Source organism: Podarcis bocagei (genome assembly GCF_964188305.1).
Source record: "Podarcis bocagei genome assembly, chromosome: Z".
NCBI lineage: Eukaryota > Metazoa > Chordata > Lepidosauria > Squamata > Lacertidae > Podarcis > Podarcis bocagei.
Window position 1 is genome coordinate 42,790,095 of NC_138140.1, and position 22,321 is coordinate 42,812,415.

Here is a 22,321-nt window from a genome sequence, read left to right on the forward strand (position 1 = left end):
TCACCACTGTCACTATGGTCAGGAGAAGCATTCAGAAGAGCCTGCTGGGTCAGGTGAAAAGGAACCTTTCTAGTCCAGTGCCCCGTTCTCAGGGGTGACAACGTGGGGAAACCTTCAGACAGGCTCTGGGCACAAGAGCTCTCTTCTCCTCCTCCAGCAGCTTTTACAGGCTCAAGAGACCTCAGAGATATTAAAACAGCTGATTAACTCTTATGTAACTACAACAAACAACCCACTATAACCTTATATAAATGTTTATTAGTAGCAAACCAGTTTGATGCACAGTTATTAAAGGAGGAATGGAATAAAGAGTTGGATATCTCGACCAAACGATGGGAAACTGTTCACAGCACCCTTTACGGACTCCTTTCAAAGATTCCCTCGGGAGTGGAAGTCATGTGCTTTAAATTTCTTAGGGTGTGTATGCAGTTTCCCTGCAGCGGGCCTTCCAAAGAAATAACACAGCCTACTTAATAAACAACGCAAGCTGGGGAAATGTCCAGAAAAGGGCAATCGAAATGATCAAGGGGATGGAGCAACTCCCTTATGAAGAAGGTACTTCGGTCATGCCACCTTCTGCTCACCTTTTCTCTGCACTAAAAAGAGGGGACATGATAGAAGTTGATAAAATGATGCGTTGCCATGGGGAAAGTGGATAGAAAAATGCCCCCCGCTTCTCCCCACCCCAACTAGAACTTGTAGACATCCAATGAAGCTGAATATTGGAAGGTTCAGGACAGATTTGTGGAGCTGGAAGGGATCCCCAAAGGCTAATCCAATCCCTTGCAGTGCAGGAACAATTGTTGTTGGCATCTGTCTGCCTCGAGAGACAATGGAGTGTGCTTACTGGGATGAAGTCAAACTGCTGTTTTGGGGTGCAATACTGGGCAATGTGTATGGAGGTCCTCGGTTGCCCAAACACAAAGACCCCTGGCCTTGCTGATGTGGTCCAAAGTAAATCCATGCAATACGTTCAGCACCAGTTTGCCAAAATTGCCAAACGGTGGCATACAAGGCACCATCCAACCGCCTTAGGGACTCCACTCTGGATTTGTGTAGGGTTTACTCCTGAGGCTTTTATTCTCCCGAATATCTCCTGCAATGGAGGGTTAGGATCAGAGTTTTCCTTCTCCTAGATGGGCTCCCTTCCCGCAGCATGTGCAGAAACCACCTTCTTGACCACTGGACCCACACTGTTGGTCTTGTCCTTGCAATCTACTGGAGCCTGGCTTCACATTGTGCTAAACGCAGTGAAGGGGGGGGCAACTTTGTATGTTTATATGAAATGTTACTATGAAGGAATCCTGTGCATCATAAACTGTACTTTATTCCTGAGGGGGAAAACACCACAATTGCAGAAAGGTTACTCCACAAGCCTTCTGATACACTACACTGACATACTTCACACATTCAGTGAAACAAATTACACCGGGGCAGGGTAATTGACAATAGATTCACAGTTTATTCATTAGATGCAGACACTGAGACTACTAGGAAATGTGCATCAGGGGCCACAAACATTCCAGCAGATATCCATAGATGTCCTGAGTCAAGTAGCTGTTACATTCTTTTTGCAAAGCTATTCCTGTGGGGGGGAGGGAAGCAGACAGATTAGCCAGCAATTATGCATATGCCCAAACTCCAGAAGACCCCCATGGCTGGGGGCAGATCTGAACAACAGAAAAAAACAAGAACAGTTTTCTGTTCTTGATTATATCGTGTGTACTTACCTAAAGCCCCCAAATAAAGTGGACAGCCCCTGTAAATAAAGACAGCTAAAAAAAAAGAACAAGAGAACGGCACTATTACATATAGCTAATGAAAGAACTGAGTGTTTAGAATTGTCTGTATTTAATGACTTGTCGAGCTCCAGCAAATGAATGTTATCAAACAGTGCCACCTAGAGCATGTAACACTGTTACTGCAGCCAAATGGAATGCATCCTCCTCATTGACAGCTTTCACTGTGCACAACCTCAGGAATCCACTCAAAGCATCTGCTAGTCCTGTTTGGCATAAGGAAAAAGAGACTCTAGATGGCCATTTACCTAACCCAAATGCCAGACAGGTAGCCATCAAGATCACAAAGAGCTGCAGCCCAGGAATGGATTCTGACTCCAGAGAACAGAGGATAGCGAGCAACTTGACCAGTTGGGTCAGGAAGTGTAGTTTTATTATCTTGTTTTTATTGGGTGTCAGGTGATGGGTAAAAGGCTCGAAGGATAGCTACCTGACACCCAGGCTCTGCCCATGCTCCCCCCCTTCTGATGACGTAGAAATGATGTAGTGATGATGAAAGCTGGAAATGGGGGAACTAATAAAAGTCGGGAGCACCTTCTGACTCTTCTCTTTGCAAGGGGAGTGCAGATCCTGCTATAGCAGTTTTGCTTACAAATAAAGGTCGGGCTTCTTAGCCACTTTGCTTTAAGTTTTGCCTGGGTCTTGCCTGTTTTCTTGAAACCCTCCGACCGCAGGGAATCCTTTCACCTAGTGGGCTCACGGAATCCCCTAAGAACTGGAGACCAGCTGGTGAGCATTTTGGTTCTTTTCAACATGCAGAGGAAGTCCCTAACTGACCAAAGGTTTGAGGCCCATTGGCTACCTCTCTTGGTTTAGCCAGCCAGTTGAAGCTGTTCCCAGGGGTGGTAGACCTAGCGGGCCCAAGTTAACCATGCCCATTACTTCCAATGTTATGAGAGAATGATATAATAATAATAATAATAATAAATTTTATTTATATCCCGCCCTCCCCAGCCAAGCCGGGCTCAGGGCGGCTAACAACAGTCAAATAAACAATCAAATAATAACACATTCTAAAAATATTTCATTATAAAAATTAGTTAAAATCAAATTGATGGCAACCGATTAAACAAAATTCTGTGCAGGTTGCCGGAGGAGGGAGTCAGGCTGCGCCCTGACCAAAGGCCTGGCGGAACAACTCTGTCTTGCAGGCCCTGCGGAAGGATGTCAGGTCCCGCAGGGCCCTAGTCTCTTGTGACAGAGCGTTCCACCAGGTTGGAGCTGCAGCCGAGAAGGCCCTGGCTCTGGTTGAGGCCAGCCTAACCTCTCTGAGGCCTGGGACCTTGAGGGTGTTATTATTTGCAGACCGTAGGTTTCTCTGTGGGGCATACCAGGAGAGGCGGTCCCGTAGGTACGAGGGTCCTAGGCCGTATAGGGCTTTAAAGGTTAAAACCAGCACCTTGAACCTGATCCTGTACTCCACCGGGAGCCAGTGCAGCTGGTATAGTACTGGATGAATGTGATCTCGCAGCGAAGACCCCATAAGGAGTCTCGCCGCGGCATTCTGCACCCGCTGGAGTTTCTGGGTCAGTCTCAAGGGCAGCCCCACGTAGAGCGAGTTACAATAATCCAGTCTGGAGGTGACCGTCGCATGGATCACAGTGGCTAGGTCAGGGCGAGAGAGATAAGGGGCCAACTGCTTAGCTTGGCGGAGATGAAAAAATGCCGCCTTTGTTATAGCTGTAATCTGCGCCTCCATAGAGAGGGAGGTATCGAAGATTACACCCAAACTCTTAACGGACGGTGCTGGCACTAATTGCACCCCCGCAAGAGATGGGAGTTGCCCCCTCGATCCCATATCGTCCCGCCCCAGCCAGAGGACCTCTGTCTTCGAAGGATTTAACTTCAACCGGCTCCCACGTAACCATCCAGCCACAGCTTCCAGACATCTGGTCAGTGTGTCTGGGGCCGAGTTAGGATGGCCATCCATCAACAGATAGAGTTGGGTGTCATCAGCATACTGATGGCAACCCAGCCCAAAACTCCGGACAAGCTGGGCGAGGGGGCGCATAAAGATGTTAAAAAGCATCGGGGAGAGAATCGCACCCTGAGGCACTCCACACACCAAGGAGTGACGCGATGACAATTCCCCCCCAAGCGCCACCCTCTGTCCCCGATCAGAGAGAAACGAGCGCAGCCATTGAAGGACTGTGCCCTGGATCCCCACGTCGGCAAGGCGGTGGTCCAGGAGTTCGTGATCGACCATGTCAAAGGCTGCTGACAGATCTAAAAGAATCAGCAGCCCCGACCCGCCTCGATCCAGCTGTCTACGGAGATCATCTGTTAGGGCGACCAGAGCCGTCTCGGTCCCATGGCCAGCACGGAAGCCGGACTGGAATGGATCCAAAGCAGATGTTTCATCCAGGAACCTACCAAGCTGTTCAGCAACCGCTCTCTCAATCACCTTACCCAGGAATGGAAGATTCGAGACCGGGCGGTAATTGGATAGATCTAAGGGATCTAATGATGTTTTCTTTAAGAGCGGACGCACCACCGCCTCCTTCAGTTCCCCTGGGAATATCCCGGTGCCAAGGGACAAATTGATGATATCCCCCAGGGGGGCCCGCACCTCGTCTGGACACGCTCTAATCAGCCATGACGGGCACGGGTCAAGAGGACAGGTGGTGGGCTTTCCAGCTTGGAGGAATCTGTCCACATCGGCTGGAGATATCCGGTCAAAGTGGTCCAATACTGGACCCGAGGACAGTCGAGGGGCCTCCAGTTCCTTTATTGTATCCAAATTGGCAGGGAGGTCATGGCGGAGCAACAGGACCTTCTCCGCAAAAAAGCTCGCAAATGCCTCACAGCTGTGTGTCAGATTGTTATTTAAATTTGGCTGTCCTTCAAGGGACGTTAAAGACCGAATTATACTAAATAATTGCGCCGGGCGAGAGCTAGCGGATGCAATGGAGGCCGAGAAGTAAGACTTCTTAGCGGCCTTCACTGCCATCTCATAGGTTTTCATAAAAACCCTATAAGATGTTCTTGAGGCTCCGTCACGGGCACCCCGCCATACTCGCTCTAGCCGTCTGAGGTCCCGCTTCATTTTCCGAAGCTCCTCGGTAAACCAGGGGGCCCGGTTTCTGCGGGGTCGCAGAGGGCGCTTAGGTGCGATCTCATCGATGGCTGCCAGGAGCTGGGTATTCCAGCCCTCAACAAGCTCAGTCAATGAGTCGCCAGGGGGAGCAAGGTCCCGCAAGGCCTGACGGAATCTATTAGGGTCCATCAGCCTCCGCGGGCGAGCCCAAATTGGCTCGCCACCTAAGCGGGGTGGGGGTGGAAAATCAATCCTGGCTTTCAGTGCGTAGTGATCAGACCATGGCACCTTCATCGAGGGAGACATGATCACATCTATACCGGCGCCAAAGATCAAATCCAGCGTGTGGCCTGCTTGATGTGTGGGGCCCGAAACAAACTGGGAGAGCCCTAGTGTCGCCATGGAAGACACCAGGTCCAGAGCCTGTGAGGAGGGAGTGGCATCAGCATGGATGTTGAAGTCCCCCAGTACCAATAGGTTGGGGAACTCCAAGGCCCAGCCAGCCACCGCCTCCAACAGGCCTGACAGGGTGGCTGCTGGTGCGCTAGGTGGCCGGTACACCAGCCAGACAGCCAAGCTCACCTCGGAGCCCCACACTAGGCCAACACATTCAATGCCGGGGATCGATGGCGATGGTAGAGCCCTGAAAGAACAGTCTTCTCGGATTAATAATGCCACCCCTCCCCCCCGGCCCACAGTCCGCGACTGGTGGAGGACGGAGAAACCTGGGGGCGCCATCTCTCGTAAGGTGACAGTTTCCCCTTCGCGCACCCAGGTCTCCGTCACACAAGCCAGGTCAACCCCCTGCGAGGTGAAGAAGTCTCGCAGGGTGGCGGTTTTTTTGCCTATAGACCTGGCATTGCACAACACCAGTGACGGAGGTGAGTAATCCTTGCTCACCCTACCTTCGTCCCTCGGGATGGGGCGCAGATTGGAAGGGGTACGAGCATATCCATATCTCGATCCCCTTCGCCTATGACATCTGCCCCCACCGCCATACCTCCCTCGCCCCACTACGGTAGCGATCCCAAGCCTCAAACCAACCTCCATTTACAGAATAGAAACAAGTCAAATCCAAAACAATTGTACCAACACAACAAATCCCCACCCCACTCAATAGCCAACCCCAAACCAAACTAAAACAGAACAAAATAGAAATACATCAATAAAAACCACCGTTCATGGTGGGACAACAAAGTAAAAAATAAAAACCCCTATAAAACATTTTAAAATATATAAAAACATATTAAGCATTTGCCGCGGCAACATCAGTGTCCTTAAAACAGTAGCGGTGGCGAGTGTGGGCCCCGCCCCCTAGGCCTGGAAGAGTGTGCCTACAGGAGGGAGCGGCCTTCTTCAACCCCCACGGTGGAGCCGCAGCAATAGGATTGAATGCTACGCTATGCTATGCTGCTATGCTTTGCTTCCTCTCATTGGTGTGCAAGGGACTGGGAGCTTCTCCTCTGGGCAGGGCCCTTGCTTAAGATTACAGCATTAAGGGCCTGATCCTGTGCAGTGCTGCTGGTAGGTAAGCCGCACAAGTGATCAAGGGGCGCGTGCTGTAAAATAGGTGTGCGTAATAAAGAATGGTGCTGCCATTTGTCTCTTGGGCTCTCACTTGCTTACTACCAACATTATCATGCCTTGGCCACGTGCAAAATGGTAGTTCCCTGTAGTTCCTTCAGGGAACTGTTTAATATCAGGTGTGAGAGCTATTCTTAGGACTATGGCAGGAGGTTTAGAGCAGGGTTTCCCTAACTTGCGTCTTCGGCTGTTTGTGGACTACAACTCCCATCATCCCTGGGTAGCCGGACTAGCAGTCAGGGATGATGGGAGTTGTAGTCCAAAAAAACAGCTGAAGACTCAAGTTAGAGAAACCATGAGTTAGAGAGAAGCCAGTTGTGATCCTCTGTGTTCAGGTCGACCAAAAGGATGGTGGATTCTGAATACTGTAATTACTTTGCAAACATGTCACTTTGTGGGATTTATTGAGTTGCTCTAATATATAGGGGAAGCCCACCTGGGGGTTCTGGAGCATCAAGAGAGTGTCATCCACAAACATTTTCATGCTGTGTTCTACGCATCTCTCCCTAATCACTTTTACTGAAGTGTTCCCACAAAGTTTTAAGGAAAGTGCCTCTATAAACACTGCAAACAGCAGTGGGGACAGAGAGAAACTTTGGCATGTACCTCAAAGGAGGTCAGTTCTGGTTTTTAGGTACTTTTTATTATTGCATAGATTTCCATTTTTATCATTTTGTATAATTCTTATGTAGAATCTTTGACTGCAACCTGTATTTTGCTGCCTTATTAATGAATCTGAATTTGACATCCCCACTGCAGGCGATGAACACACTAAGGGTGACAGGGATATGTTTATGTGTGTATGACTCAGACCTGGCACACCTGTGCATCCTCTCACTTCCTTGCATGTGCATTTAAGCTCCAGGTGAAATGACAGAGTAAGGCTAATATTAGCTGTTTAACTAGTCATTTGGCCCCCTACTCTATCTCTTGCTTGGCTCCTATTCAGCTGCATTCAGTCATGCCAACCAGAAGGGATTTACTGGGGGGGGGAATCAACAACACGGGGGGGGGGGAGAGAAGAGTTTGTTGCTTGTGACTTCTTTTATTTAACATGCTGTGTTCTGCGTTCTTCCTTCAGGAAGCTCAACCATTTATAGAGAATTCCCAGGCAATCTACTATTGAAGTGATGATGAGTCTGACCCTTACGTAGCTTTAACAATGTTGCAGCATTTAAAAAAAAACAAAACCCAATTAAAACAACAACAACGTGGCAGCATCACATGCCTTTAGACCACTCTGAGATGAATGCTGGTGTACGTAACACTGAAAGTGTGGTAAGGCTTTCTGCCCACTTTATATGGGCTGACTTCCAATATTCCTTCTGGAATTGAGAGAAGCTATAACAATGGCAAGAGGCTATCTGAGATAACATCGTGCCACTGGTTCCTACACACAGGTGTTGCAATGGTTCAGCTCACTCTGTGTTCTCACTCGTGCCCTCTGGATGATGTTCCACTATAACTCCCATCATGCTGCTGGGGCTAATGGGAGCTTTATTCCAACAATCACCTGCAGGGTATCATGTTGGCTGCCCCACCCGCCCAACTGAAATAAAACCCACTGTCTAACAATATAAACAATAAAAAACAATAATGGAACAATGCACAATAAAAATGCAACGGCAATATTCAGTAACATTTCCCATAAACTAAATAAAAGCAAAGCACATACATACACAGACGGATAATTATGAAATTATTGTGAGGTTTAATAAGTTAACTGTTTATATTTGGACAACTTTTCTCCTGTACTTTATTGGAAGGAGAAAAACAATCACTTCCTTAATAACAATTTAAACAATGTATTTAACTAGTACAATAACATTATAGCATATGTAGCCATGTTTGTTAACTGATGTGGTTTGCAGGAAGAACAGGCGGAGGAGAAACAGGCTGGTGGAAAGCTGAAAAAGGGAAACTAGGGACTGGAGCAGAGAACTTCAGGGATTCCTGCTGCAGGACTGAAGTTCCGGGTAGAGACTTTATTGTTTGGACAATGCCAGGCGAGCCCTGGGAAGAAGGGCCTGGAAGCAGTGAACTCTTTTATTAGTTGACTGGCAAGCACTTCAAGGTCTCGCCAGGGACTTACAGATCCCAGTTACTATTTCCACATACACACCCCTTTGGATTTGCTTTTACATTCAGGTGCCTATTCTGTAGAGTTACCGTATTTTTCGCTCTATAGGACGCACTTTTCTCCCTCCAAAATTAAAGGGAAATGTGTGTGTCCTATGGAGCGAATGCAGGCTCCTTGGCTTCAGCAATAGCAACGCAAAGCCTCCGAAGCGCAGAGAGAGCGCTCCCAGTCCCACCAGGAGATGCTGGGGACTGAACCTGATGCCTTCTGCATGCTAAGCAGTTGTTCTACCACTGAGCTATGGCCCTAGCTCACAATATTGCTGTCAGGATAAAATGGAGAAGGTGGAGGCTGAAGTGTGTATGCTCTGCGGAGGAAAGGTGGGATAGAAGTATAAGAAGGAATAAAGAATGTTAACTAGCCTATAAGTGAATAAACTACAGTATATTTTTAACTTACTCTCCTAATTATTTGTATATAAATTATAAAAGTGGTATATTAATTTTGTTAAATAAAAAAAGAGGAAATGTTCAGACTTTCAAACAGTATGTTATGCCTGAGCCTTCACTGCTGAAACTCCCAACAACATTTTCATGCTCACAAACACCTGATGAAGGAACCATTGTGACATAACCCATTCAGGCAGAGTGAAGGGGCAACAGGCTGTCAACAGTGGCAGTAGTTGGGGGCTCCCATCTATTCAAAAGCCACAGAAAGTCTTTTCATACTGCCTGAGGAATTAATCCCTTATTTAACGTTCATAATTGCTGGATCGATTTAACAGGACTGGAGCTAACATTTGCTTGGATAGGGAACTGCCTGCTGCGTCCTCCACTTTGAAGTCACCCTGGTCTTTGGGCCTCCAGCACCTTCTTCAGCATGTCCAAGAGGCGTATGATACTGGTGTTCCACTAGGTTAGGAAGAAGCCCCTGACAGAGAAGCCGTTCTCTACCATCTCGGCGGGGTGGGATTGCTTTAAAAAGTGTTGAATGAGTTGATCCATATGGATCAAGTGGGATTTCTCCAAGGTAGGCAACTGAAAAATAACGTAAGGAAAGTTAACAACATAATAGAATATCTGAAGGTACACAGTGAAAAACCGGCTGCCCTGATTTTTCTCAGTGCAGAAAAAGCATGACATCATCTGGTTATTTATGAAAGAAGTGTTTGAAAAAATGGAACCAGGTGATGCCTTCTTAAGAGGTATCAACGCTTTACATAAGGAACAATTGGCAAATATTATAGTAAACAACATCATCTCAGAAAAATGCAGTACCATGAAAGGAACAAGACAAAGGTTTCCACTCTCTCCGCTATTATTCTCACCCTAGAAGTTTTATTGCAAAATATAAGGAATAATGATAAAATTAGAGGAATAAGAGTGGGCAAACTACAAAATAAAAACTTTCATGGATGATATTGTCTTAACTCTGGAACAACCCTTAGAAAATGTACTAGAACTATTAAAGGAGATAATCAAATTTGGAAAATTGGTGGGCTTCAAAATAAATAAAGATAATACCAAAATGTTAGTTAAGAACATGGATAACCAACCCAATCAGGGGAAATTACCAGATGGAAGATAGAGAAAAAGTTAAGTACATAGGAGCGTCGCTATTAATAAATAAAAATAACATCTATAAAGATACAATGCAAGGACTTGGAAAGAAGTTTAAAAAGATTTAAATATATTGGGCAAAATGCAATTATCATTATTGGGGAGAATCTTGGCAATAAAAATGAATACTCTCCCAAAAATGCTATTTCTTTTCCAAACAATGTCTGAAAGAGTGGCGAAAAGATCTGTCTTAAGTTTATGTGGCAGGGAAGAAGCCTAGGATAAAGCCTAGGATTCTTATTGACATAAAAGATAGAGGAGTTTTCGCACTCCCTGACTTAGAATTGCATTTTGAAACTGCTTGCCTGTGCTGGATACAATATTGGGTACTGCTGCTAGAAAATACACAGTTGCTAGACTTGGGGGGCCATGTCATCAAAGACTGTTGGCACACTTGTATTTGGTGTGGAAAAGCTGGAATACATAAAAGCTTTGCCAACCATGTTATTATAAAAAACTTAATTAGGGTATGGGGAAAATACAAAAATTTATTATTAGAAAACAAAACACCAACATGGTTATCCCCAACAGAAGCTGACACAAGGAAAAAAATTAATATGAGGGATAATTTGGGTGCCTATAATGAATTGTTAAGACTTTTCAAAAGAACAAAAAAATGAAATAAATTGAAGGGATTAAAGAATATGTGTTGCACTGGCTATATTATAACCAAATCAATTCAAAATTTAAGGTAGACAAGAAATTGGGATTTGCATAAAAGCCATCACAATTCAAAGAAGAAATATTAAGATCTAAAAATTAATCTAAAATGTACAGAATATTACTCAATTGGGAAACGAAAGAAGAATTTGTGAAATCTATGATTAAATGGGCACAAGATGTGGGTCATAATGTTGATTTGAACCTGTGGGAACAATTGTGGAAAATAAACTTTAAAATCACAGCTAGTTATGCACTAAAAGAGAAATGTGCCTGGACAATATATCAATATATCACCCAGGACCGGTCTAAAGATGACCTACGTATGCTGGAAGTGCAAAGGAAAAACAGGCACATTTTATCATTCATGGAAGTCTTGTAGAATAATAAAAGAATTTTGGGAGATGGTGTATAACCAACTTAATAAAATGCTTAGAAGAATGTTTCCCAAACGCCCTTAAAATGCCGACTACTCACAACTCTGCGGATGCTGCCTCAACCATGGCTGGCAACGAAGTCGCAGGAACATCCAGCATCATATGACTTAGCAGGAAAAAGTTTCAAGGTTTTAGGAGCATCCCTCGAAAACTGCACAAGGCGTTCGGGCCGTTTTGGGATTGGCCGGGAGGAGAACCAATCAGAACGAGGGATTGGCTTGAGGCCCTTCCTATCGGTTTGAAGGCGGAGAGTCCCCTGGCGGAGAGAGAACGCAGTGACGCCACTAAGCTATAGAGGTTTAAAAGTAGGGGGATGGGGAATCCCTATAAGCATTGCACAAAACCCCCGCTTCCGGTTCATATGCGAAGCCCGAAGAATGCGGGGCAGAAAGACAATACGAAGAGGGGTTGGGAGCTTCGCTGCGCCTCCCTTCTCCTAGAGAATGTTTCCTCCCCCATGCCTTTTGCATCGGTATAGGAGCCAACTCCTTGGAGATGAGGTCTCTTCATTTCCCCCCCGCCCCCAACATATTTGAGGGGCCACCCCACCCCCACCCCAAGTTAATGGGCCTCACTATTCAAATAGTGTGCAATGAGTTCGATCATGTGGGGAGAGGCTTATTTCGCTAGCCCGCCCCCACCCCCAATATATTTTATTCCTGCTGGCACCCTCGTGTATCGTCGATTGGGAACCGGAAGTGTAGGTGCAGGCTTCGTTCAGAGCTAAGATTGCCCTATGGGCCTTTGTAGAAAAGTCGTAAAACCCTAAACGCACTTCCTCGCGAGCAAGCGCAGCTGGCATAGGAGGCTAGCAGGGGCCCGATCCCCCCTCCTCCTCCGCTGCCATGCCCAAGGTGGTGTCCCGCTCCGTGGTTTGCTCCGACACCCGCGACCGGGAGGAGTACGACGACGGCGAGAAGCCCCTGCACGTCTATTACTGCCTGTGCGGGCAGATGGTGCTGGTTTTGGGTGAGCATAGAGAACCGGGGTAGGGGCGGCCCCGATCCCGCAGGCAGCGCTTCCCTTCTCCGCTTCCTCCATTTCAATCCCACGCCTTGCACCTACCCGGGGCTCTGGGTTTAGCCGGCGCGGTCCTTTCCCGCGACGACCACCCTGCGAGGTAGGCTAGGCAAAGACAGGCAGGCTTAAATTTCAGCGATGCTGCTGTGTCAACGGCCGCGGACTTCCTTCTTCTCCACCCCCACCAAGGGGTTCCGGGAACTGCAGTTTGTTCAAGGCGCTGCCATCGGGTGGGGGTGCGGGGAGCAAAACCTCAATATTTGGATTGTTTTGGGCGCCGCTGAGACATCTCACGAGGCCCGTTCCCCTCTTAATGCTATAATCATATATTTATTTAGCTCATTCACACCACCCTTCATCCAAAGATCACAGGGCGGTTTACGACATAAAAATGCAAAACATGGACCCAGGAATGGTTTGGTAAATATACCCCCCCACCACCACCACCAGGAGGCAGACCCTGCTTTCGTGCCCCAATAAATCATAGAGTCTTGGACCCCCAAGGGTAATCTAGTCTAATCCCCTGCAATGCAGGAATCTCTCGCCCAACATGGGGCTTGAACCCACAACCCTGATGTTAAGAGTCTCATGCTCCAGCAACTGAGCTGTCCCAGGGGCTGGGTGGTTGTCTGTCATGGATGCTTTAGTTGAGATTTCCTAATTGCAGAGGGTTGGACTAGATGACCCACAGGCTCCCTTCCAACTCAGCGGTTCTGCGTGTTCAATCTCTGTCCCTGTGTTTACAAATAGTCAGTCTGTTTATTTATAGTTATTCACGTGTAAAGTTCAGCAGCTGAACTAATAAAAACGTGTACTCTTTCATACAAAGACTTGTACATTTGCAGAGATAACATTGCACACATTTGGTGTGAACAGGCCTATTTGTTCTATGAGAGGGGAGACCTTTCTATCTGTATTTTCTACACCACGAGCAATTTTATACACTTCTCTTTTATTGTTCATTGAGTTCAGTGGGACTTAGGTCGCCTAGGAGCTATATATTTAAAGCAGTATCATTCCATTTTAAACAGTCGTATTTTCCCAAGGAATCCTGGAAACTGTAGTTTCCCAAAGGTACTGAGTTGTTAGAAGACACCTACACCCCTATTTACAGTACTACAGTTCCCAGAATGGTTTAATAATGAATCTCTCTTCCCAGGGAACTTGGGAATTGTAGCTCTGGGAGGGCCTCCTAACCACCCACAGCATCTGCAACAATGTTCTGCCTTCACTGTTGGATAAACATTTGCGTGTTTATAAAAATAATAACAATAAAATTGCGGGGAAAGGAATAATAAAGACCTACTTTATAACATGCTGTGAGGGTGAAAGTACATTTTAAATATATGGAAATTTGTATTTTCTTCCCAGTTAGTTTACAAAAACACAGATGACCCCAGGGGCCTTTGACAGAATTATGTGGTGAAAAACTACCCCTAGTCTCTGTGTTTCTGCAGATTGTCAGCTGGAGAAGCTGCCCATGAGACCTCGAGACAGGGCCCGGGTGATTGATGCGGCCAAACACGCCCACAAATTCTGCAACACCGAAGAGGAGGAAAACGTTTATCTCCGCAGGTAGGAAAATCCAGCCTCTTCCACAAAGTCGCTGTGCAAGCATAACGCTTAATCACCCTTGTGGTTCCTGGGCTGCCATTTTCTATTCTACTAGCCTGCATATGGACAGAACAGAACTGAAAATGGTTTACTCAGAAGTTGGGTGTCCTTGCTAAAGGTTTGTTTTCTTACTTGTACAAACCTTGGGGTTCTCCCTTGGCTGCTGATACCTCCTTGCTTTGTGTAGACGGGGCCATTATAATTACAGAAAGATTGACACTGGAGAAATCAGTTCGCTGTTAATATATAGCAGGAGAGAGGAATGTTTTTCACCCCAAGCCAGTGATCTTCTTTCTTGCTATTGTTAGGGTTTTGTGTTCAGTTCTTCAGCGCAGAGTATGTGTGGTTAGGGTCTTCTGTTCATACAGTCAACACTATCTCTCTTCCTCCCCCAGGCCGGAAGGCATTGAACGGCAGTACAGAAAAAAGTGTGGAAAGTGAGTATGACGTCATAGGTATTTTGGGAATTTTAGCAGTGTCTTATTTACAATTTTATTTGTAAACTGCTTGGAAAGTTCTTCGATTAAGCATTATATGAAACTCCTAAATAAGTAATTAAAATATTATTTGTACACACACACATAAAGGTACACTCTCTCTCACACTCTCACTCTCTCTCTCTCACACACACACAAGGGAGAGAGAGATTCAGGCTTTTATAACGTTGTCACAACTTGAGCAATACTTGACCAGCCAATGTGATTCTATTTAATGTCCAATGAATTAGCAGATCATTCATTCTTTTTATTTTATTTTTCTCCCCATCCCCCTACTTGTTAGGTGTGGACTTCTTCTCTTCTACCACCACCAGCAGAAGAACGCCCCAGTAACATTCATTGTTGATGGTGCTGTGGTCAAATTTGGACAGGGCTTTGGAAAAACGAACATCTACACCCAGAAGCAAGAGCCACCCAAGAAGGTAGGGACGAGGAGTCTGTGGAATCATGGCTGCTTCCATGCTGGGAGCTCAAAACTGAGACTGTGGCTCTGAGTGCCTGGCTGTTGCTCAGCTTGAACAGTAGGAGATGGCTGTGGCCTTCAAGCTTAGGGTTGGCAACCTTCTGGGGACAGCATACTAGTGGTGGGCAGGACCAGAGGCAACAAAGGCGAACAGTAGGCTCATTTCTATGCAAACTTGCAAATCCCCCTCTTTTCTCTATCCAGGCAATCAAGAAGTATGATCAGAGTTCAAATATACTTTCTAGTGAAGCAAAAATGCTCAAGGAGGGTTGGTGAGGGCTGTGTAACCTGGGGAGAATTCCAGGGTCCAGACAGAAGCACCTAGAGGACCAGAGATGACCCAGGCCTGGGCTAGGCAGCCCTTTGTTCTGCTCTAGTTCCACCAAAAGTGAATTATTTTCTCTTCCTGTTACTGCTACACTTTAGAAGAGGCTGTTCTGGTGCTGTGAATTAGAGGGCAGTTGCTTCTACATATTCTAAGCCATGGATGAGGAATATGTGGCCCTTCAAATGCTGCTGTACTACAAATACCATAATCCCTGAGTGCTAGTCATGCCGGCTAGGGCAGATAGGAGCTTGGAGTCCAGCAATATAGGGAAGGCTCCAGGTTCCTTGCCACTGTTCTAAGTCCCAAGCTGATGCACACTTAATTAAAAATATACATGCCTTTGTTTTCAAGGTGATGATGACCAAACGGACGAAAGACATGGGCAAATTCAGTTCGGTCACAGTCTCCACCATTGATGAAGAGGAGGAGGAGATTGAAGCGGTGAGTTTTATCTCTCCTTCCCTGTGGTAGTAGGCAAAATTTAGGCTGACTTTCTGTAGCCATCTTATTTGGCAAGCTAGTTCAGATTGGTGCATGAGCTGGCATCTGCAGTTGCTGGCCCTGTAAATTGACTTTTTCCCTTTTTGGAAGAGCTCCAGTATGGTTAACTGGTTAGAATGTAGGATTATTATTATTTGTGAAACACAAAAAAGTGTTTTATGCTTGAATCAGATGTTTAGACAGGGACTTCTTCATATGTCATTTGCAACTACAAGGACACAGTGAGTAAATCTGGTTGCAAAGTCAACAGGGAAAGAGCCAAGGAGAACAGAAAATGCATGCATCACTAGAGTGGAACAGACTGTCCCCCAAAACACTCGCACTACACTCATGCTACACTGATATTGCTGATGTTGCTCATCCCCATCCCAGAGTCAGTGCCACTGCCCAGGCAGTCACAGCTTTTGGACTCCTTCCTTACCAAATCAAACACAGAGTCCACTAGCTTGGCTCCCTCTGTGCAGTGGCCCTCGGCATAGTTGTTTACAGCACCACTGTGGCCAAAGACACAAGTCTGTGTGCATACATGTCAGGTCTGAAGATCTGGCCCAAAAGTCCAGACCTGACTTGAGTCCGTTGCGCCAGGTTTCAAGTCAACAAGGATTGCATGGGAGATGTACTTGTTACCAGATGCTTCATTGTAGTAAAGGTAAAAGGTAAAGGACCCCTGGAGAGTTTAGTCCAGTCAAAGGCAACTATGGAGTTGTGGCACTCATCTCGCTTTCAGGCCAAGGGAGCCGGCGTTTGTCCGCAGACAGCTTTCCGGGTCATGTGGCCAGCAGGACTAAACCGCTTCTGGTGTAACGGTACACCATGACGGAAGCCAGAGTGCATGGAAACGCCGTTTACCTTCCCGCCGGAGCGATACCTATTTATCTACTTGCACTAACCTGCTTTCGTAGTGCTAGGTTGGCAGGAGCTGGGGCAGAGCAACAGGAGCTCATCCCGTTGCAGGGAACCGAACCACCAACCTTCTGATCGGCAAGCCCAAGTGGTTTAGACCACAGCGCCCCCCATTGTAGTATTCACTGATCCTCTCCAGCTGCAGGTTTCTTTCTCTGTGGTAGCTGTCTGTGTGGCCAATGCCGTGCTTGTTGCTGACTATCTCCCAGAAGTTCACGCCAATTGGTTGCTGCACCTGCACACATGGTGATGGCTTTATTCAAGGCTGGCCTCCTTTTACTGGCCGTTTCTGTCTCTGGTACACCCACCAGCACTGGCAGCTAGCAACAGGGAGCGCCTCTGCAAAGATTTTGGCCAGGGAGAACTGCATTTGAAACCTCCCACTCTGCCACAAAGCTTAACATGTCGCCATGGATGTGCTGCTGCCTCTTAGTCTCAGCTGCCTCTGAGGGGTAGAGAAAAGAGGCACCATGAATACATAACGTGCATGTCATACACCCTTGCAAATAAGCCTGCAACAGTAACTGGTGTCCTGAAAGACTACTAGCCTATGTTTCCATACTGGCTGCAGAGAAAGGGAAGCTGTTGCAGGTGCAACTGCCAGCAAAGTGGGCTGAATTCCAGGTACTAGCCCCACTCCTTTGCCTCAGAGGACAGCAGTGGGAGCTGTTGCCTGGCATTAGCAAAGTGACTTAAATAACCCAGATGGCCTCCAGAGAAAAAAGTCTTGATAAACACGTTACTGAGGAAACTGAGCAAAAACAGTGCATACTCCAAGGAGAAAGGAATAGGGAGGTTTTGTCTTTCCTTTGCTGACGCCTTGTACATAGCTGGGAGACATTCAACTAAACATGCAAAGGAAAAGCTCCCTCAGAACTACACAGCCAATCAGGCCCCTTTCTACCTCTGTGAAGATCATGCCACTCTGTCTGGTTGCTAAGCAATGGCTTTACCCGTCCTCCCCTTGGCTGATTGCTTTAACAATAACAGCTATCGTATACCTTGACCGAAGAACGGTACACTCCTTCTATCTGGGATGGTCGTCCTCTTCCACCGAGCGCGCAGCTTCGGGAGGGACGCACATGGAGCGGTGAGGGAGGAAGGGGACACCCACCTAGCCAGCCAGATCAGCCGAATCAACCCTGGCGATCAATGGGGTGACAGATGTCGCAGCCAGATCACCCTCACATCCAATTAACCCTTGTTGCAAACTGAATGAACCCTGCTTTGCGCTACCAACACCTAGTAGGTGGAGACCAAAAGGAAACACCAGGGGAAGGCCAAGGATGAGGTCCGGAAATACCAAGTGCATCATGATATTTCTCTTCCTGATGCCACTGAGCTTTTTGCTGTGATAACTTTATGCAATCTGCCCCGAGAGCGTCTTGGATAGAAAGAGTGACATAAGCACTATAAATTAATGGTAATCTTTTGCAAAAGAAACTGCCTTCTACTGCGTGGGCTGCCAGAAGAGTAACAAGGCGAACAATCCCTCCACCATAAAGCCCACTCATTCTCCTGCACAGAATTCTTCGTCACCTATGGCAAGGAGGCGAGCTGTTTAATATAAGGCTGGTGTCATACTATATACACATGAAAGCCACTTTGCAGCTGGTGAGGAGGGGTAAGGAAGCATCTCTTGAAGAGCCACAAGCCCATGGAACTATTCTTAATATAGATCAGTGAGCAAAAAATAGAAATAGATATCACTGAATCATAGAGTTGGAAGGGACCCGGGGTCATCCAGTCCAACCCCCTGCAGTGCAGGAATCTCAGGTAAAGCATCCACAACAGATGGCCATCCAACCTCTGCTTAAAAACCTCCAAGGAAGGAGAGTCCACAACCTCCCAAGGGAGACTGTTCCACTATCTTGGGCTGCTCTCTGCAGAGGGTGGTTTCTCATAGGCTGAGCATTCAAGTCTCATCCTCTGTAGCCTCAAATGGTACAGCCAAACAAAAGCTGTACCACGTTATACTGCTGAGTAAACATTTTTTATTATGGGGTAGGGAGGGAGTTGGAAAGGACCCTGAGGGTATATGTATCAGCTTCCAATGGAAATCAAGGCACCAGAAAGGGATTGTTGAGTTAGCAGTTGAGGAGTTTAAATACCTTCCCCAAATAGATGGTGGGGTAGGGAGAAAAGTGTAATGCCACTTCCTTAACCTGCAATGTCTTTTTAATGACTTTTTCTGGTGCAGAGTACTACTAAGTGTTGGACTTTGTGTTAACTTCCCTAACTCTCGTTTGTTTTTCCAGCGAGAAATTGCCGATTCGTATGCACAGAACGCCAAGGTGATTGAGAAGCAGCTGGAGCGGAAGGGCATGAGCAAGAGAAGGCTGCAGGAGCTGGTGAGTTGTCTCCCCCCCCCTCTCTCTCTCTCTCCTTCCTTCCCATTTCATGGATGGGCTAGATGCAATCATTTTCTTTATATGCTAGTAAGATTCAGCTCACTGGCTACTTTCAGACAATCACAGTTTAGCTTAGGGCTTATCCACACTTACCTTTCTATGCTTTTCCCAGTAATGATCCACAATTTAAAGCTTCACATGCAAGCAAACACACACCCTGCTTTGGGGTTGTTTTTTTTTGATCCAGAACTTTCCATGTGAAAAACTGCTCTTTAAAGCTCAATTGGAGCAAACGTCAATCTGTGGAAAACCCAAATTGACATTTGCTCTGATTCAGCTTTAAATAGCAGATTTTTCTGTGGGAAACTTGGGGCAAAAGGAAAAATAAGATGCTCAGACACGGAGCGTTAAAGCGTGGACATGTGCCTGGAAAGTGCAGGGCAAAAGGTAAGAGGGGATAATCCCTTAGTTAGCTAAGACAGGAACAAGCCTTCTGACTGCACAAGTGAGAAAACTGTTAGAATCTCTCCCAGTCCAGACTCAGGGGTGGGGAAACATTTCCAACCAGCAGACTGGATCCTGGAGTAACCACCTCCATGTCACAATGACATCAGGTGACCCAGTGTTCTATTGTAGTGTGCCTTGAGTTAAAGTCACTTCCTACAAAGGAGGTTCCCTGTTGATCTGAGCAGGGCTTGAAATCATTGCTAATCAGCTCATAGGTACTGGCTTCCAGCAGGGGTCAGCTGCAGCACAGAATTCCACATTAGCAAGTTGTCCTGTTCCAGTGCTGTTAAAGACATTTTCCTAGTCAAGGCAGAAAAAAAGGGAAACTACGGTTAATTGAATATTTCCTGATATATTCTCTCCTTCTGCACAGGGACGAGTGATGGAGCCGTGTGTGCTCCCACAAAGCTTATTAAGCTGAGATATAGTCATCCAAATAAGCACATTTTCCCTCTTTTAACAGCACATCTTACAAGTGCAGACAGGCATGATGAACTCTACAGATATTTTTGTGCCACCAGTATGTTGTGAAGCATTTGTTCTAGAAAAGCACTGAACTGTTTTATCAAGAAAGGTCTGGAATAGTGCCTTCCTTCAGCTAGCTGTCTGGGCTGGGTAATATTCAGACCATTACAGCAGGTTTAGGGAAACATGTTTCATCTCAAGGGCCAGTGAGTGGGGGGGGGGGCGTGTCTGGAGGGAGCTCTTGAGACCTAGATAGAGAGGCATGAAATATCTGGAATTGCTCGTGGTATATCCAGGCATGGCGGTATGTCAGATCGTGAAGAAATGTGATTAGTGGCCAGTGAAGAGCATATTCAGGAACACAATATATTATTGATCTAAGGATACTTGGTTAAGCTGCTGAGGAACTTGCTATTCCCTGGAATACAATTTGAAAACTAGCAAAGCGGGAGGTAACATTCCTCTAGTCTTTTGTCTGTGTTTCTGAAGCACCAACATAGTAATTAATACTGGATTTAGGGATATTCCAAGAATATTTAATAAAATTTTACCCTTTAATTTTTTTAAAATTTTGTTTTAATCAGGCTGAGCTGGAAGCGAAGAAGGCCAAAATGAAAGGAACTCTTATTGATAACCAGTTCAAATAAGGAGCATCGATATAGAGGACTAGCCAAGAAATGTCATTTAGGAAGCAGGGACAGGGGAAAACACAATACCCCTTCGTCCTTTTTTAATCCGCCCTATGAAATCACTAATTTGCTTCGTTGATTCTACCATGGAAGATGGAACTGCTCCATTGTTTTTATGGATTTTGCATTTTCTTCTGCACACCATGTTTTTAATGTATTCGGAAACTTTTTGAGTTATACTTCCATTGAATTTTACTTCCATTGAATTTTACTTCCATTGAATTTTACTTCTTCCACTGCAGAGCTGAGAGGTATTAGTTTGCCTCTGTTGTGCAGTGTTTTTAAATTTTTATAATCTTCATATGTATGTAGAAATTTTACATATTGTAAACATTGTGTTGCCAAGGCAGAAACAATGTGTCCAGAGAAATAAACCCCTAACAGGTTGTTTTTATGTGGCTTATCATTTCCCACCCACCCATGTCTCTTGACATAAAGTTAAATTTCTTTTTCACACGTGTATTCCACCGTTCCCTGGAGAGATCAGAGGGGGTAATCTGGAGCTCTCAGGCAGTCTTCCACCCAGATATTGATCACACTAAAAGCCATACTAAAGGTGGCATCAAATGTGACTCAACATTTATCTGCAGGTTTAAAAATGCACGGGGAGGCAATTTAACCATTTCCCCTCCGTTACCACAATATTTGCTTTGGGGGAAATCTCCCTGTCATGCAAATGGGGAATTCCCCTTTCACCCCAAAGCAAATAACAGTGCAATGCTGCAATAGTGGAAGAAAAGCGTAAAAGCCCTTCTCTGTACCTCCTTTGATCCTCCCCTCTATAGCTGATTCAATCTACCTTTGTAGGGGAGGGAAAAAGAGAAACCGTGCAGGTCTGATGCCCTCCGGATTTTGGGAGCTCAGTTTCCATCAGCCCCAACCAGCATGGCTAGTGGTCAAGGAAGATGGGAGTTGTAGTTTAGGAACGGCACCCTGGTGTAATAGAGGTGGAGATGCAGTGTTTCTCTGGAGCTTTTGTATAAAATCCAAGTTTTCATTAAGCAAGAGAGAGTGATTTTGTTGTAGTAACAATGCTTGGCCTGCTGGGGGCCTCAAACTATAGCACAGTGCTGGCAAAATTCAAACCGAATAGCCAAGCCAAGCAGGAAGTGATTGGGTTCACCTAGGTTGTTAACTAGGGACCAATCAAAAGTGTGTGTTCCATGAATGGAAGGAGAGTCCCACTCATGGGAGGGCTCCTGTGAATGGGCAAACAAATCAGAATGATTGCTGAATAGACTCTAGGGTTGTTTTTTTTAAAGCCCTGCGTAAGTTTCTTGCAAAGGACATGGGTGGCGTTGTGGTCTAAATCACTGAGCCTAGCGCTTGCCGATCGGAAGGTCAGCAGTTCAATCCTTGCGACGGGGTGAGCTCCCGTTGCTCGGTCCCAGTTCCTGCCAACCTAGCAGTTCGAAAGCACGTCAAAGTGCAAGTAGATAAATAGGTACTGCTCCGGCGGGAAGGTAAACAGTGTTTCCATGTGCTCCTCTGGTTTCTCCAGAAGCGGCTTAGTTATTCTGGCCACATGGAAGAACTGTCTGTGGACAAACGTCAGTGCCCTCGGCCAGTAAAGCGAGATGAGTGCCGCAACCCCAGAGTTGTTTGCGACTGGACTTAACTGTCAGGGGTCCTTTACATTTTTTATTGTTATTAATAGTAATAATTTTTTTATCATGAGACCATCATATGATCAGGGAGAATGGGAAGAAACATGAAAGCTTTGCCCCCTCCAACACTCCTGGAAAGTGGCCATCTGTGGCTGGGAGC

At 46.2% G+C, this 22,321-nt stretch overlaps 1 protein-coding gene and 2 long non-coding RNA genes across 3 annotated transcripts in view; 1 reads left to right on the forward strand and 2 right to left on the reverse strand.

Moving 5' to 3' along the window:
* Window positions 1-22,321, reverse strand: part of LOC308578607 — a 135,494-nt gene that overhangs the window by 104,652 nt on the left and 8,521 nt on the right. The window lies entirely within an intron of this gene.
* LOC308578602 lies at window positions 1,506-13,643 on the reverse strand. The gene is made up of 3 exons (XR_014004022.1): window positions 12,282-13,643; window positions 11,257-11,472; window positions 1,506-1,585 (listed from the first exon to the last, which is right to left on the reverse strand). It is a non-coding gene; the product is annotated as an uncharacterized lncRNA (long non-coding RNA).
* STEEP1 (STING1 ER exit protein 1) lies at window positions 11,949-20,941 on the forward strand. The gene is made up of 7 exons (XM_081179086.1): window positions 11,949-12,185; window positions 13,694-13,811; window positions 14,246-14,287; window positions 14,631-14,769; window positions 15,490-15,579; window positions 18,801-18,893; window positions 20,450-20,941. Exons 1-7 carry the CDS (start codon window positions 12,062-12,064, stop codon window positions 20,510-20,512), a joined length of 669 nt encoding a protein of 222 aa, XP_081035212.1. The 5' UTR covers window positions 11,949-12,061; the 3' UTR covers window positions 20,513-20,941.